Below are 14,938 nucleotides of genomic sequence, written 5' to 3'. Positions count from 1 at the left end.
ACGTGCACATCAATCACGCGCACTTCGTATAACGAGTTATCAAGCAGCCATCTTGCAATCTTTGCTTAACCACACGCTGCAGTTGGCGGCGTTGGCGCTAGCTGACTTATCTTCTGAAAGACGTCTTTTAGACAGCTTCTCGTCAAGTTGACAAAAGTCATCCTGGAATAGACATCTTTCAGTCGACTATAATTATTATGTCCATTAGACAATTTCAAATAGACGTCGTTGAGTCAACTACGATTAGTCGTCTTTTGAAAGACATCTATTAGACATCATTTCGCCTTGCCGAAAAGACGACTTCGTCAAGATACCTTTTCGTCATCTTTAGGACCTATGTCCTAAAAAAAAAGTGCCTAGATACAATGACGAAAAACGCAATCAAAATTTTTTCGCAAGTTTTCGACCAGAACGTATCTGAAGTATATAAATTAAAAACTTGAAAAAAAACCTCAACCTTTTAATATCCAAAAAAAAAATAAGAAAAATCTTATAAAATATAACAAAATTTGAAACACCTATTATAAGAGGATGGAGATTTCATAACTTTGAAAGATGAATAAGAAGAATGAAAAAAAATTATAAAAAAAACCAGCTAGCATATAACTATGAATTTAATATAATACATTCACTCCTTTACATTCTCTGGAGTAGTTGGTTCTAAAAAAAAATATATAAAATATAATAAAAAATTCAAAAAATTCGTTAAATAAACGGGTTTCGGGGAAAATTGGTAACTAAAAGTTGTTTGGCTTGCTGATAACGAACGTCAGGCTAGATTTGCAAAAAATGTAGTGGCAGATTCAGTATGGCGGAGGTCTAAAATCCAAAACTCCTCAGATTCTCATGGGATACGGTATCAAAGGGTTTTTAAGTCGCACTGATCACGGATTTGACGTTGGACTTCCCAAAACGCTATTAAACGCATCGAATAAACGTTTGTGACCGGTATAAAGTTTACTTTCCTTCAACGTTTATCGATTGTCTCAGAAACCACGATTTATATTCCTCACACGGAAACGTAGTTTATTTGTTAACTTGATACAAGTAAAAGACGTTTGTCGACTTACGCTGACTATTCGTTTAAATCGGGTATTATCTACGTTGATAAGACGGAATTTAATTGCGATAAAATAAACATTTAATAAGTGTGTTCTTTGGAATAGTATTATACGAGTAATATTTGTTGAGCAAAAATACACCTACAATATACGTATTCCTGGAACGTACATGATACGTTTGTTTAAGAACCGTATATAAGAAACGACTATTTTTTATACCTATACCAAATATATACTGTTGAAACGGATTTTTAACGTTTGATTGACGGTCCTGTTCTTATTGGGATTATACATCTTATATTCTCGACTCTTTCGAAACATTATATAATCTCCGATTGTTACACACCGACATTTCTTACACGTACTGGGTCATTTAGTCGTCGCGGAACACGAGTATGACCGACGCAACCGTTTCACCCGGGTCTCACGATCTGCAACGATTCGGCCGATCAGCCACTTTTATAAAAGTATTCGAAGGATTTGTGCACAAACGTGTGTGATGTGGGCGAAGTCTGGTTGAAATTTGCTGCAAAATTCACCAAGATTTCTACTACACTTGACGCTCTTTATAGTGGTTTCGATTATTCGTTTATTCTATGATTTCCAGTGTATTCTACGTTCCAGCTATTGCGATCACACGAACCAAAGTTGCATTCGATCTTTCATATACCTACTATGTTTTACTGAAAAAGATCTCCACAATACACCTGCCAGATTCCAAAGTCTCAATGAGCAATACCTCCTTAAAAACTTGATTTGTTTGCTTTTCGCATTATATCTCATATTAGGTATAACGATTTAATCACGTAAAGTGAAAAAGGGGAACAACGGACGAATCAAATTCTCGTCGCCTGGCTGCTGGGTGTAAATCACTAGACGGACTGGCGCATACGCGGAAGATGGTGTACATATCTTGATGCAACAAAAGCATTGCGATCCTGCGGATTATCTGCTTCCATATTCACTCGTCGAAAATGGCGAGCAGCGTTGCGATGTACGAGAAACTGGTAGATAACCCCTGAAACAAAAAAAACGAAAATCCGAAGGTTAAGCTAGGTTGTGAAAAAGTGAAAATTATACTACGGGCTCGTCATATGCGTCCAACTCCAAACGTTTCCTGGATGTCCCCTGAACTCCGTCAATTACTGTCATCGTGTGATCGTGCCCGCGCAAAATGGCGTCGTACTCAATGTGCAGCCGTGCATCTTGTGTACAAAGATCTAAGACAACGGGCGCGAGCATTATTAATGCGTACCAAAGCGGATTACTATCTGCAACGAATCGCGGGTATTACTGAACCTAAAAGTTTATGGTCAGAGCTTCGACGTCTAGGAGTAATCGCGAACAGGTCCCATCCTGTAATTACCTTTCCACCTGAAGAACTCAACACATACTTCTGTTCTGTATTCAATACAGGGTCGGTTATGCCTGTTTCGCTTCGTCAAACAAGGAGAACTTTTGACGACAGACAGTTTTTCCTCGGACACATCACGCCAGACACTCTCAAACGTCACATTTCTCTGGCCGACACGCATGTGTCTGGTCCAGATGGTTTTTCTGGGTTTCTCCTGCGGCATTGTACACTCCCTCTCTTTCCATTAATTCTCGACATATTCAATTGCTCCTTGATGACCTCCGTGTTTCCTTCTCCGTGGAAATCTTCCTATATCACCCCTGTTGCTAAAGTTCGAAACCCGTCTACACCGTCAGATTTCAGACCTATCTCTTTACTATGTCAGCTCTCAAAAATTCTGAAGAGAATCGTGCTCGACGATCTAATAAAATATCTTCGAAACTCTGCTCTTATCGACCAACACCAGTATGGTTTTGTCACGGGTGGCTCCACCCAAGCCGCTCTTGTCAGGGTACTGGATGCTGTGCGTCATGCAACCGATCGTCGCGAGGTCACGATTCTCGTCCTGTTCGATTTCTCAAAGGCATTCGATACCGTTGGTCACGCTGAACTCATTGACAAACTCGCAGCTTTCAACCTTTCTTGCTCAGTGCTACAGTGGATTTGGTCCTATCTTACAGGTCGTCGTCAGGCAGTTCGCACAACCCAGGGCTTATCTAACTATCTCCCGGTTACATCTGGTGTACCACAAGGGTCGGTGCTGGGGCCAGTGCTTTTCTCTCTATATGCAACCGATGTCAACAATGTCGTTAAGCACTGCTCGATCGTTAAATATGCAGACGATCTGCAAATATTTGCTCATTGCTCTCCCGATCGAATTGACGAATGCGTCGCTCGTATTAATGAGGATATTGCTCGAATCTGTGGCTGGGCAGATCAAAACCTTTTGCGCTTGAATCCGGCCAAAACGCAAGCGATGCTTTTAGGTTCGGCTCGAATTATTAACACGCTGCGACCAGCCCAGCTTCCAGAAATAAATGTGCAGGGTTCTCACATCCCGTTGGTCAATGTAGTTAAAAACTTAGGCATTACAATCACGCCATCTCTCAACTGGCGAGATCAAGTCACGAGCATTCTAAACCGCGTATATAAAACGCTGTACCAACTGAAGGCTAATGGTCAGGCACTCACTTATAGTCTAAGACGGCTTCTCGTATCAGCGCTGATTTTTCCAATATTTGACTATTGCTCACTCCTCCTGTTGGACATTACGGTTGTTGAAGATATCCGCCTACAACGAGCTCTTAATGCCTGCGTTCGCTTCGTTTTTAACGTGCGCAAATGCGAACATATTACGCCCTACTATGAGCAACTTAAATGGCTTAAGGTCCCCTAACGCCGGCACTATTTCCTCGGTCTTTTTGTGTTCCGCGCCCTGAAGTTGGGTGTTCCTCCATGCTTCGCGGCCCAATTGAAGCTACGCTCCGTCGAATCCACGCGGGCTCACTCGTCCCGAGCACCCCCCTCCGACCTCTGCGTACCGTCATGTAGGACTTCGGCATACCAGAAATCTACGTTGGTCTCGGCCACGAGATTCTGGAATTATTGGGCTGTTAATTTATACTTTTGGGTTCGCTACCCTAGTATGATGAAATTTGTTCTATTCTATTCTATTCTTGCAGTTGTGCTGCGCGAGCCACGTGGGCTCGTATCTTATTCTTTTCTATTTCTTATCTTATCCCTTTCGATTTCTCATTGCAAGTAACTTCGCGACTGGTTGACTCTTACTTACGCATTGTTAGTGCTAGATAGACTTATGATAAAACCGTATTAATTGTTACCTCGAATAATAGTATCGCGAGCCTACGCACATCTCTCCTTTATGCTGAAAACGTTCTATTATTTGTCAAATCTCTCGCTTAACTTTTCTCTGTCTGTAAACTAATCGTCTCACATATCTTAACTGTATCTGAATCTCTTCAGTTATTCGCTTGTTATTAATATTTATTGCTTCTTGGTCAATATGCCTGATACTGTTTCTGCTTCACCTGTCTCTCATTTTATCTGTTGGATTCAACCCCTCCCCTCTGCCATTATCTTGCCTCTACTGAGCAAGCTGTGCAAAACCGTCGTAGAACCTGATCTTGTCTTCATCTATATCCTTTCTTCTAATTATCTATTTTCTGACGCATATGTGCGTCTGGCGCCCAACGATCATATCTTTCTCTCTCATCATCTCTCAATATCTAATTATTCAGGTTAGTAACTGCGCCGTAGGGTAACCTATCTTTAACCCTCGCACTTTATCTTAAAGTTAAAGTTTAAATAAAGAAGTATTGGTTACAGTGTGTATGTACGTGCGTGATCAATTTTTTGTCCGACGATATCTCGAGAACGAGTAGTTAGATTTTGACGAACTTGGTCTTAATCGACGCACCTCTTTCAGACTTAGACCTGACTAGACTTGGCTGTGATTGGTTTAGTAGTTTTCGAACATTTTGAAAAACCAAATTCTTTTCTTGTGATTTTCGTATACAATATCGAATGGGCGTCAATTTTGGTACAAGGAATTATTATAACGTCGAATAATGTGTACTGAGAAAAACTTTTAGTTCCGGTTATCGCTCAGTCCTTAACTATTTTTATTTTCTACCACAATCGAGAAATATATATATTATAGAGTCTTGGTGATCGGTCAATTAAGAAAACGTAATTTTAGTTAACGTTTCGACCCGGATATGGGCCCTCCTCAGAACGATTTATTTAAAAAACTGTCAAAAAACAAAAAAGAAAAGAAAAATAGGATTTTATAATATAAATAATGGTACTAGTAGTAATCGGACATAAATATTGTAGATGTAATATTCTTAGAGCTATTAAATATTGTTGATAGTAAGAACCTTATGATTAATTGTGATAAGGATGTTTTTTGGTGTTATTTACCTTATGAGTTAAGTAAGTGTAATAAGATGTAGTCGAATTCACAATTACAATTGGCGGAAACAGTGTTCTTTTGAGTGACGGTAGACAATGTCAATCTTCCAGTTGTTTTTGTAGGAGTTAAAGGTTGGTAGTCATTTATTTAAAAAAGATTAAAGAACTATGTTTTTTCACAGTCAATATGTCATAGTGTTAAAAGGTTATTAAAGAAGGTCAATTAGCAATGAAATTAATTCACAGGTGTCAATTAGGTGGAGGTAAGCTCTTTATAATTAAGTTCTACATGTCTAACGAAATATTGTTGGTTGAACCACTTGGGTCAACAGGTGAATAACGACTGATGGGGGAAAACAAAATAATCCAGAGTGAAGGTGAACATATTATAAACATTATACAGAAAGAACAATAAATATTTGGTACGAAAGGTTATGTAGAAAGAACTGTAAATGGAGACTAAATAATTTTTTTTAAAAAAATAAAAAAAAATTAGTTTAGGTTAAACAATATTTGTTGTGTGGGCAGAGATTAGAGGTTTGTAAATATTGCTTAAATGTTCAACGTCTTGTCTGAGGTTAACCGTATTGGTATGACCTACAATGTTGCACATTTCTAAAAGCAATCTTCTGTAATAATTTTGTTCTTCACAAAGGATGTTTGTGTTGTCGTAATTGAATGTGTGTTGTTTATCAATCCTATGTTTCGTTAGAGCTGTGTGCCGTTCATCTGTCTCATGTATGTTACGTTGGTGTTCCCTAATTCTGGTGTTGAGATGTCGACCCGTTTGACCTATGTAGACTTGATTACAGTCCTTACATGGTATTTTATACACTACATTTGAACGTTTGCCTATGGGGATCTTATCCTTACCGGTATCAAAAACAAGTTTTAGGTCTTTTGAATTTTTTCCAACAAAACTTAAATTTAAATAACAACAAAATTTAAATAAATCGTTCTGAGGAGGGCCCATATCCGGGTCGAAACGTTAACTAAAATTACGTTTTCTTAATTGACCGATCACCAAGACTCTATAATATATTACATACGAGGTCGAGAATTCTTATTCATCAGATCGAGAAATATAGTTCTAGGTAGAGAAAGAAAATTAGATTTCTAGCTGTTACCGGAGAGTCCAGTGAACGTTACTATTCTTTCTCATTGCGATCACTGTTACTATATCTTCTTGCAACTGTCGCGAAAATTTAACGCTTGTGCAACGATAAATTGACGTTGAAGCCTAGTTTGGCTAAAAAAGTAAAGTAAACCGGACAAACTTATTTTGAGTTGCAATAACCAAAAAAGGAGCGACGATAGCGCAAAATGGTTAGGCGTACCTCGTTTTTCGTGATTCCGGCAATATTCAAACAGTTTTTTTTTTCAACGATACCTGTTTCACAGAATTTTTCTAGTTACTGTAACAAATGAAATTTTTCTTAGTGCATAATCAAAAAAAGCGATGAGCTTTTTGCTGAGATTCGGTCTGTTGCTACTTTATACCTGCCATTCGTCGTATTCTTACATGCGACAGTCTTTATCACAAACAAATCGAGTCACTGAAATGATTTAATTAGTACAATGACAACTAAAAAGGCCAATCGGTACAATAGAACAAAGTTGAATCTGAATATAATACAGTATACTGGTTTCGTCGACATTGTATAATAACTTGTAAGATACTTGACGTTTCATTTTTAACTACAAATGCACCAGCAGCAAATTTCTTCCCATATTGAGATTATGAGAACTTTACGCCAAGGTTTGAGTGAAACTCGACAACGAAGCGGAACTCATAATTTACGTATCGATCACTTATTTCCCAGCACGGCGTTAATTTTGCAGCCCTGATATTATTCTTCAAAGTAACAGGTGGCGAGGGTGCGTAAAGTGAGAAAATTATCATTCGCCGATCTGATTGACCGCTTTTTAAACTTGTCGACTCTGAAGAACGCCTGACAGACAGGCCATGATCAGGGCAATACAGGCGAGGCTCTTGATGCCAAGGACGCGATACGATCTAAGGAAACATCTGGCCCGTTAGAACATGACGATTAGGGGCCGTACTTAAATTACGTAACGGAATTTGAAGAACTTTTCAACCCCTCCCCCCCCTGTGTATCAGATCATAACAAAATGTCAACCCCCCCTCCCCCCGTCCCAAATTGTACGTAATTTTTCGGAATCAAATAACGAAATAGCATAAAATTTCATTAAAATCATTTGTATTTTTCATTATTCTTTTATTTATTAATTATTAATTAATTATTAAGTGTTTTAATTACTGTAAGTTGAGTGATCTAATGCCAAGAGCTACCGCAGCGCGCTAGTTTCAAAATGTTAAAGGTTTGGCTATAACAGAATCTGGCGCGGGAATTCAGTTTGAATTTTTTTATTAATTATCAAAAAATTTTACATTTAATTCAAAAAATTACGTACAAGCATCAAAAGACCCCCTCCCCCGTATCGTAACAAAGTGTAACAATCGAGTCTGACCCCTCCCCTCCCTTACGTTTGTTACGTAATTTAAGTATGGCCCCTTATCAGCGCCGGCGACTTCTCATAATTTCTAGTGTGGAGCTGCGGCACGCCGGCGGGGGGGAAGAGAAGTCGAATACTATTTTTTGGGTCTTATTTCTTTATTGCAAAGGTAGAACTTCTGACAAGGTTTTTCAATATAAATTCATCAATCATTTTATGGATGCTCAGATTTCCTGCGATTTCTCCATGTATATGGAGAATCGCAACGCTGTTCAAACGGTACTGCAGCATGGTTGACCTGAGATACGTTTTTAGTCGACGGAGAGCGGAAAAGGACCTCTCCGCAGTGCAAGATGATGCAGGAATTGTTAGCGGAATTCTAATGAATTTCGAAAATCACGTAAGAATGTCGGCTGCAGATTTATGTTCTTTAAAAAATGTGACGACATCTTTCAAATTACGGACTTTCAAATTTCGAGTTTCAATTAAGTCGAGAAACATTTCGCGATGGCGTTGCGGCATGTCTCCATCAAAATCGTCTTTGTAAAATTCAACAACTTCTGCTACATTCTTTGTTCTGGCAGTGACAAAGTCTTCGCAAGTATTCAAAAATCGCATTGTTTCTGAACGATATCTAAATTGCAACGAAGTAATGACTTGGTCAAGAATCTCGTAGAAAATTTTTCGGTTGTATTATTCAGGTGTCTTAAACACGTGCACTTGAGCTTTCTCCAAACGTTTTGGGGCTCTACGGACGCGCGGTAATTTGGGTTCCTGCAAATCTAGATCTTTTGCATCGTCTATCGCTTTTTTATACATCTAATCAAGCAGGAAAAGCAAACAGAAAATTGTTATGATCATACCTGTGAAATTCAATGTTAGTCAGGAGAATTTTCGAGTGTGGAATTTCACACTCCAGGCATTTCGAGTTCGGAGATCTCCACACCTTCCACATAAGTGTAAGTCGCCTGCGGTGACGATTATATCTTCAAGTTTCTGGTAATTGGAAAGGCGTAAAAGAAGGAAGATTGACCGATTTTCCTATCCTTATATGTACGCCTAATAACACATCAAATTTGCGACCCGATGAAAATTTCGACAGCATAACGTTTTTACCAGTGATCGGCCAATTGATGTTCGTACGTGATGTGTAACTAATTTCGGTATATTTCACGCTGTCGAGTTTCTTCAATAATCTGTCGGGTTGCACCGAATGTGAGTCATGCTCCAATAGAAATATCGTCCTGGTTTTATGGTTATTATTATTTGAACCGGACATATAGCAGAAAATCACGAAGGACGCAAATTCCGACTTGGAATTCACGGATGGAAATATCTTTTGAAGCAATCTTCTTGCAAACTGGCTTGGATCGTTGCTAGATGGGTTGATACGTCTATAACATTAAAGAGAAACATGCTTAGAATTTAGAATTACGTTAGTTAACCCTTTATTACATACGAAACCATGTTTGTTTGTAATATTTTTTCAGTATATTGAAAGATTTTGTTCAAAACCAACTTTGAATACTAATTACATATTTTTTCGTGTATCGCAAGGTATTTTTCTTTTTTGTTTTCTAGATTGAGTGCAAACTGTCAAATTATTTGAGTAAATGTAACATTTTTATTTCATCTTCTTCGTAATTCGTGGCACAAGGGGTTGAGAGCTCTTTATGGAGAACATGTCATGAGATACCGTCATTCCGGGAACGTTTGATAAAAAAATTCTTTCTTGTTTGTTAATACGCAGAATGATTTATATATAAACATGTGATTGTATTTTTTTCAGAACCTTTGGTGAGAAAATCTATTGTTGTTGATCACCGATTCGTCTTTGGTAGCTTCTCATATATTATGATCTTATGTTCACGAAATGATATCGATGCTCGCGAATTGGCGAAACATGAAAGAACATCCATTTTTGGCGATACATTCAAAATGTACGGACGTTTTTTGCCACACCTGGCACCATTTATGATTGTTACAGTTATTCATTCTTCATAAGGTTGATGCGTACCAACTACTGTAATCACGTGAGACCAAGTTACATTCGATATTTCACGTTCCTGTTATGTTTTATTGAAAAGTATCGTTACAATACACCGACTATTCTCCAAATTTTCACCAAGCAATTCGAAGACGAATGAAAAATTTGAACCGTCTGCTTTTCCTCTTATACCTCAGACTAGGTGGGTATGATCACCTCGTCATGTGAAATGAAATCGGAGAATCACAGACGAATGAAATTTTTGATGCCCGACTGCTGGGTTTGAATTACTAGACCAGCGGATATACAGAAAATTGGGTACGTGTCGTGATGCAACAAAATCGTTGCGATCCTGCGGATTATCTGCTTCCGTATTCACTCGCCGAAAATAGCGAGAAGCGTTGCGATATACGAGAAAGCGGTTGATAACCCCTGGAATAAAGAATGAATATCAGAAGGTTGAGCTAGTTTGTGAAAAAGTTAAAATTATACCACAGGCTCGTCATGTACGTACAACTCCAAACGTTTCCAGGTTCAAGGCAGGAAGCAGGCCGTCGACTTTGATTATGACTGGATCATTGGCCCTTTGCATCATAATCAATACCGAGCGTTGCATCTTAGGCGATTTGCCTAGCCACTGGCCATGTAAAACGGATTCCGATACTCGTTGACTCTTCGGGGGAAATTGAAATTAATCATCGATTATAATGTTGAATGAAGAAAAATTGAAACAAGATATTCCATAAGTATCCAAGGTGGTCATGCCCCGATAAAATGACCGAAGGTGAGCTATCCTGTTTATTATCACTATCATTATCACGATCATTTTCGTTGTCGTTATTGTTACCATTATTATCGTCATTGCTACATACGTGCCAAACGTGCTGCCGCAGAGCACAATTGGCCAAGTTGTGCAATTGGCTGATCGTTGGAATTTTTCAGTTCACACGTGTACAAGTATTTCATCCAATATTGCGAATTGGTTTCCTTCGAAGAACTTTGCAATTGGATTTTTCGATCGCAATCCGGGGATCACCAGACTTCACAATTCTGCTGAGCATCAGCGCCAGTTTAGAGTTTAAATGAATATTACCAAGGTTGTTCCGCGTGATTCCTGTATCCTTGTGCTGATTACTCGCTTCGTATTCGCGCTACCTAATGCTCAATAACCAAATACTGGTAATCCGGTACGTTCTCCGATGTGTAACGACTCACATGTATGTTCACGTTCATTGGTCAAATCACCGTAAATGTATCAACGGTGGAGGCTATCGCGTCGGATATTGATACAAGCTTTCATCCTTCGGAATAAAATCGAAAAAATGCCTCACCGTTGACATAAGTTTCTGACATTTTCATGATATCCATGACCAATGTCAAATTCTCTGATATTTTCATGTTGACCCTGACTGTGGACACTATTGTTGAATGACTGACGATATATTTGTACACATCCAACATTATACTCAACTCTAATGACTTTGCAACGAGCAAACTTCCGGTACCGTGACAACTTCTTGCCTTCGCAAATATAGCTTTTGAACGAGAACATTTCGTGTCATATTGCAAAGGAATGATCAAAAATTGATCCGGGCTTTAATACAGTCATTCGACACCTTCACGCTCACTTAGAGCCTAATAACATTAACCCTGGAGAGAAGGTGAGGATATTTTATTAAATTTTCGTGAAAGTTTGTGCTCGCGAAACTTCTCGAAACGAAGGGTGAGACATTTTTCGTTTACTCCTACTTCGCCAAGCACCAAAGATGCCGAGCAAAATGTTTGCCATGTGCGTACCAAAACGTTAACCTGCATTTGTTAAGCTGCAGTATTAAACGGCGTACGATCATATGAATCCTCTGCGTTTTATTCGGCCACCTTCTGTGGATGTTGAAAGTTCAACACCATTTAATCATGTTAATCACCAACGTTTCGATGGAGATCGGACTTCAATTCTACATATTTCTCACCGGAGATACATTCATGTGACACGCCGTATGCGCTCACGCTACAAATCCTATTTTCCGTGCCACCTTCTCTCAAAAACAAGAACACTGGTACTTTTAATAAGCGTCACTACTTGATAGTTGACTTTCAAGCACTGGTGGTCATGAAAACTACAAAGTAGCCTAGTTGTCGACGTAGGTAACGCAGAATAGTCTTTCTTGAAAATTTGTGTTCAACAGGCGCAGACGCTCGTCTGAGACTCACATCGCAAACTTACCCTCGGCGTAAAAAGACCTTCTTTGCCTCCGCTATGGACAATCTACTGTTGAGCTTCAATCATTTCATTTATAACGATTGCTGACGTACGATTTCGGTCAGTTCGAAAATCACGAGCATTACAAAACTGAAGTCTTGCCAGACGTGATTAGAAAAACTCGACAAGCAAATCTGAAGTCATTTACCAACTGAGCCATGTAGTCCGCTGGCCAGGCGTACAAAAAAAGATGGACCACGGATACCATCTCGATGACCACCACCTTGACGAAATCAAGTGAGTAGAATTGCCTCTGTATTGACATGAAATGCAAAATAAAATTGAAAAATTTTGACTGATTGCACGGATAATAGGCACCCAACGTTTCGAACCATATTACTTTTATCCGTTACAAATCAATCTTACGAAAGTGATCACGACTCCTCCAAACATAACTGCAGCGAAGTTCGATGCGGCCACCGCTAAAGCTGTACGACCCACAGTCTCCGACAGTCTGCTCGCAAACCTGGAAATTGTAAAAACGTTAACTAAACCCATTTAATTTTCTAGGAAATATCAACATTTTCAAGCTGGTGGCGTAGTAACAAAAGAGTTGACAACATTTTTCTTTCAACGCGACATGGATCATTTGAATTGCCCATGATTCCTCATTTCACCTGCTATACGACTAAACCGAAAAGACAAGCTGAACGTTTGTTTCGCAAAAACTAAACTGTGTATTTCCCCGCAGAAAATAAAACTGCGAAGCAGGGAAATGTTGGAAAACAGGCTTTTCATGTTAGGGCGTACATTGATGCTCTACTGCAAAATTCAGGGAAAGCTAATCGGCCTTGGAATGTAAATGCTGGAGATCTGCGACTTTTTTATTTTTTACGAAAAAATTATCAAACTCACGAATGAATGTTTCTCGAGGTTTCATGCACCTGCCAAAAATATTTCAGAGGGCAAAAGAAAAGAGGATGCTTCCAAACGACCATATTTCGCAATGTTCCATTTGCCCGAGTCGTATTAGTCAAGTACCTTGGCACAAGAGGACAATTGATGCATTTGTTGTTACAAATGTTGTTTTTCCCGAAAATTCGAACATGGAAAATAGGCGATGGTGAAATTTTATTATACACGACACTCGATCTATTGGAATTTTGTTAGATCGTCAAATTGCGTCGATGAATAAAATCGTTCTAAAAAATTGTAGAAAATTCCAGTCGAGTCGAAAAAATATTTTTTGAAAACTGAACGCTTTTCAACGTGAGAACAATCACGTGAATAATCACGAGACCAATTCGAGAGCTCAAGGGTCAGGCCCAGGTCGGAATGGTATGGAATGCCCCATTTATTCTTGTGAAAGGTGCATGAAAAAATTGAAATTGACACGAACACGAATTAATCATACTTTAGCGATTCTTGGTGATGTCGAACACATCTGTTGACTTCATTCAGGTTGCTTGCCCTTTCGATTTCCGTGTTCAGGATATCAAATCTGGCAGCGGCGAACCAGGTTAAAACAACGAAGATCAGGCTCATACACAATGCGGATGCAACTTGGAGAATAGTGAGAACATGTGTGCCGTACAGAAGAGCCCAAATCCAAAATGGCTCCGTTGAAAACGGGTATGCGGTCTTGAGCGGTAAGGGCTGAGGTAGTACAATGGGTGACAAAAAGTACATACACATACCGAGACCGACGATTATGATAACCATTGTATGGAGTAATGAACACTTTCTCATGTAGAACCGAATCACAGCTAATTCTTGATCCGTAGCATTTCTCACGAACGTCGTCATTTCGGTTATCAATGCCTGGTAAAAAGTTTTTGAAATGAAAACACTGTTTTGTTACCGTGACAAAGAATGTAAAATGCGACTTTTGACGGCAAGTTTGGGAAATATGCGTACAGTTTTCAACCAGTAATTTTCCATAAGCCCCGTATTTTCGTAAATAATTTAACACGGCATTATAATAGGTAATTTGTGCGTACAATCACTCAGTGCGCGAGTCTGCAAATAATTGAATTATGAGTAGTTTCATGTATTCGTCATGTGAGACACTTCACTGATATTGCGACAAGTAGATTGGAAAATTCCATCGAATCATCTGAAACATTATGCATCCGTACCAAACTTGCACAGTTTTCATCCGACGCAACGGCTATTTTCAGAACATGAATTACAGAACCGACAATCAGTTTGTGCAACTTTGACGTGTCTATAAGACGTGGACACTTCTGCGTATCGTAAGTTGAGAAATTCGGAGACTGCTTGGGCATAAAAAAGACAGGCAGGATGGAAATTCACCGAATATGTGGCGACTATCTTTGCAAAGACCCAAATGTTTCCAAGTACTTGGTGATGGGTGGTGTACAGAAATGCGAAAGTCCAAAGAGTCGACGGGACGAAACCCCGAAAGTTAAACTAACGATAGTCAAAATTCTATGAAGACCATAAATACGAGAAGGTGACTTGTAGAAAAATAAAAGTTGAGAACGGAAAAATGTACCTACGATTAAACTTATACCGACAGATTTGTTTTTTTTTATCACGATTCGAGAATGGGCAATATCACGAAGGGAAAAATATTGAGTTGCGAAAATATCTAACCATCAAAAAGTCGACTTTTCAAATGTCAGAATCGGGCCTTTTTCGAAAGTTGGCGAATCCGAATTTATCAGTAGCGACCGAACAAAGGTTCGAAAGCTCGAAATCCCGAGACCCTCTAAGGCAGAATGGACAAAATACCGTAAAGTCACATCAGTCACATAAATTGCTGCAGTAAAAATATCCAGTCAGTTTGTACTACGTACAGCGAAAGATTTAAAAGTTGTTATAATTTGCATCGACCATAACTGTGAGACGGAATTTCCCTCCGCGTGGAATTTATCATGCACGTTCACTGTCAGAAAATT

General features: G+C 39.1%; 1 protein-coding gene across 1 annotated transcript; it reads right to left on the bottom strand.

Moving 5' to 3' along the window:
- Positions 1–1,965: 1,965 nt before the first annotated feature.
- On the bottom strand, positions 1,966–13,666 carry LOC124302790 (odorant receptor 46a-like). Its single transcript, XM_046759351.1, has 5 exons — positions 13,429–13,666; positions 12,441–12,540; positions 12,223–12,327; positions 10,329–10,487; positions 1,966–2,079 (listed from the first exon to the last, which is right to left on the bottom strand). Exons 1-5 carry the CDS (start codon positions 13,557–13,559, stop codon positions 2,023–2,025), a joined length of 552 nt encoding a protein of 183 aa, XP_046615307.1. The 5' UTR covers positions 13,560–13,666; the 3' UTR covers positions 1,966–2,022.
- Positions 13,667–14,938: the final 1,272 nt, after the last annotated feature.

Source organism: Neodiprion virginianus, chromosome 4, assembly GCF_021901495.1.
Source record: "Neodiprion virginianus isolate iyNeoVirg1 chromosome 4, iyNeoVirg1.1, whole genome shotgun sequence".
NCBI classification, from domain to species: domain Eukaryota; kingdom Metazoa; phylum Arthropoda; class Insecta; order Hymenoptera; family Diprionidae; genus Neodiprion; species Neodiprion virginianus.
Note: the sequence above shows the minus strand (reverse complement) of the source record. Positions and strands in the feature narration are given on the sequence as shown.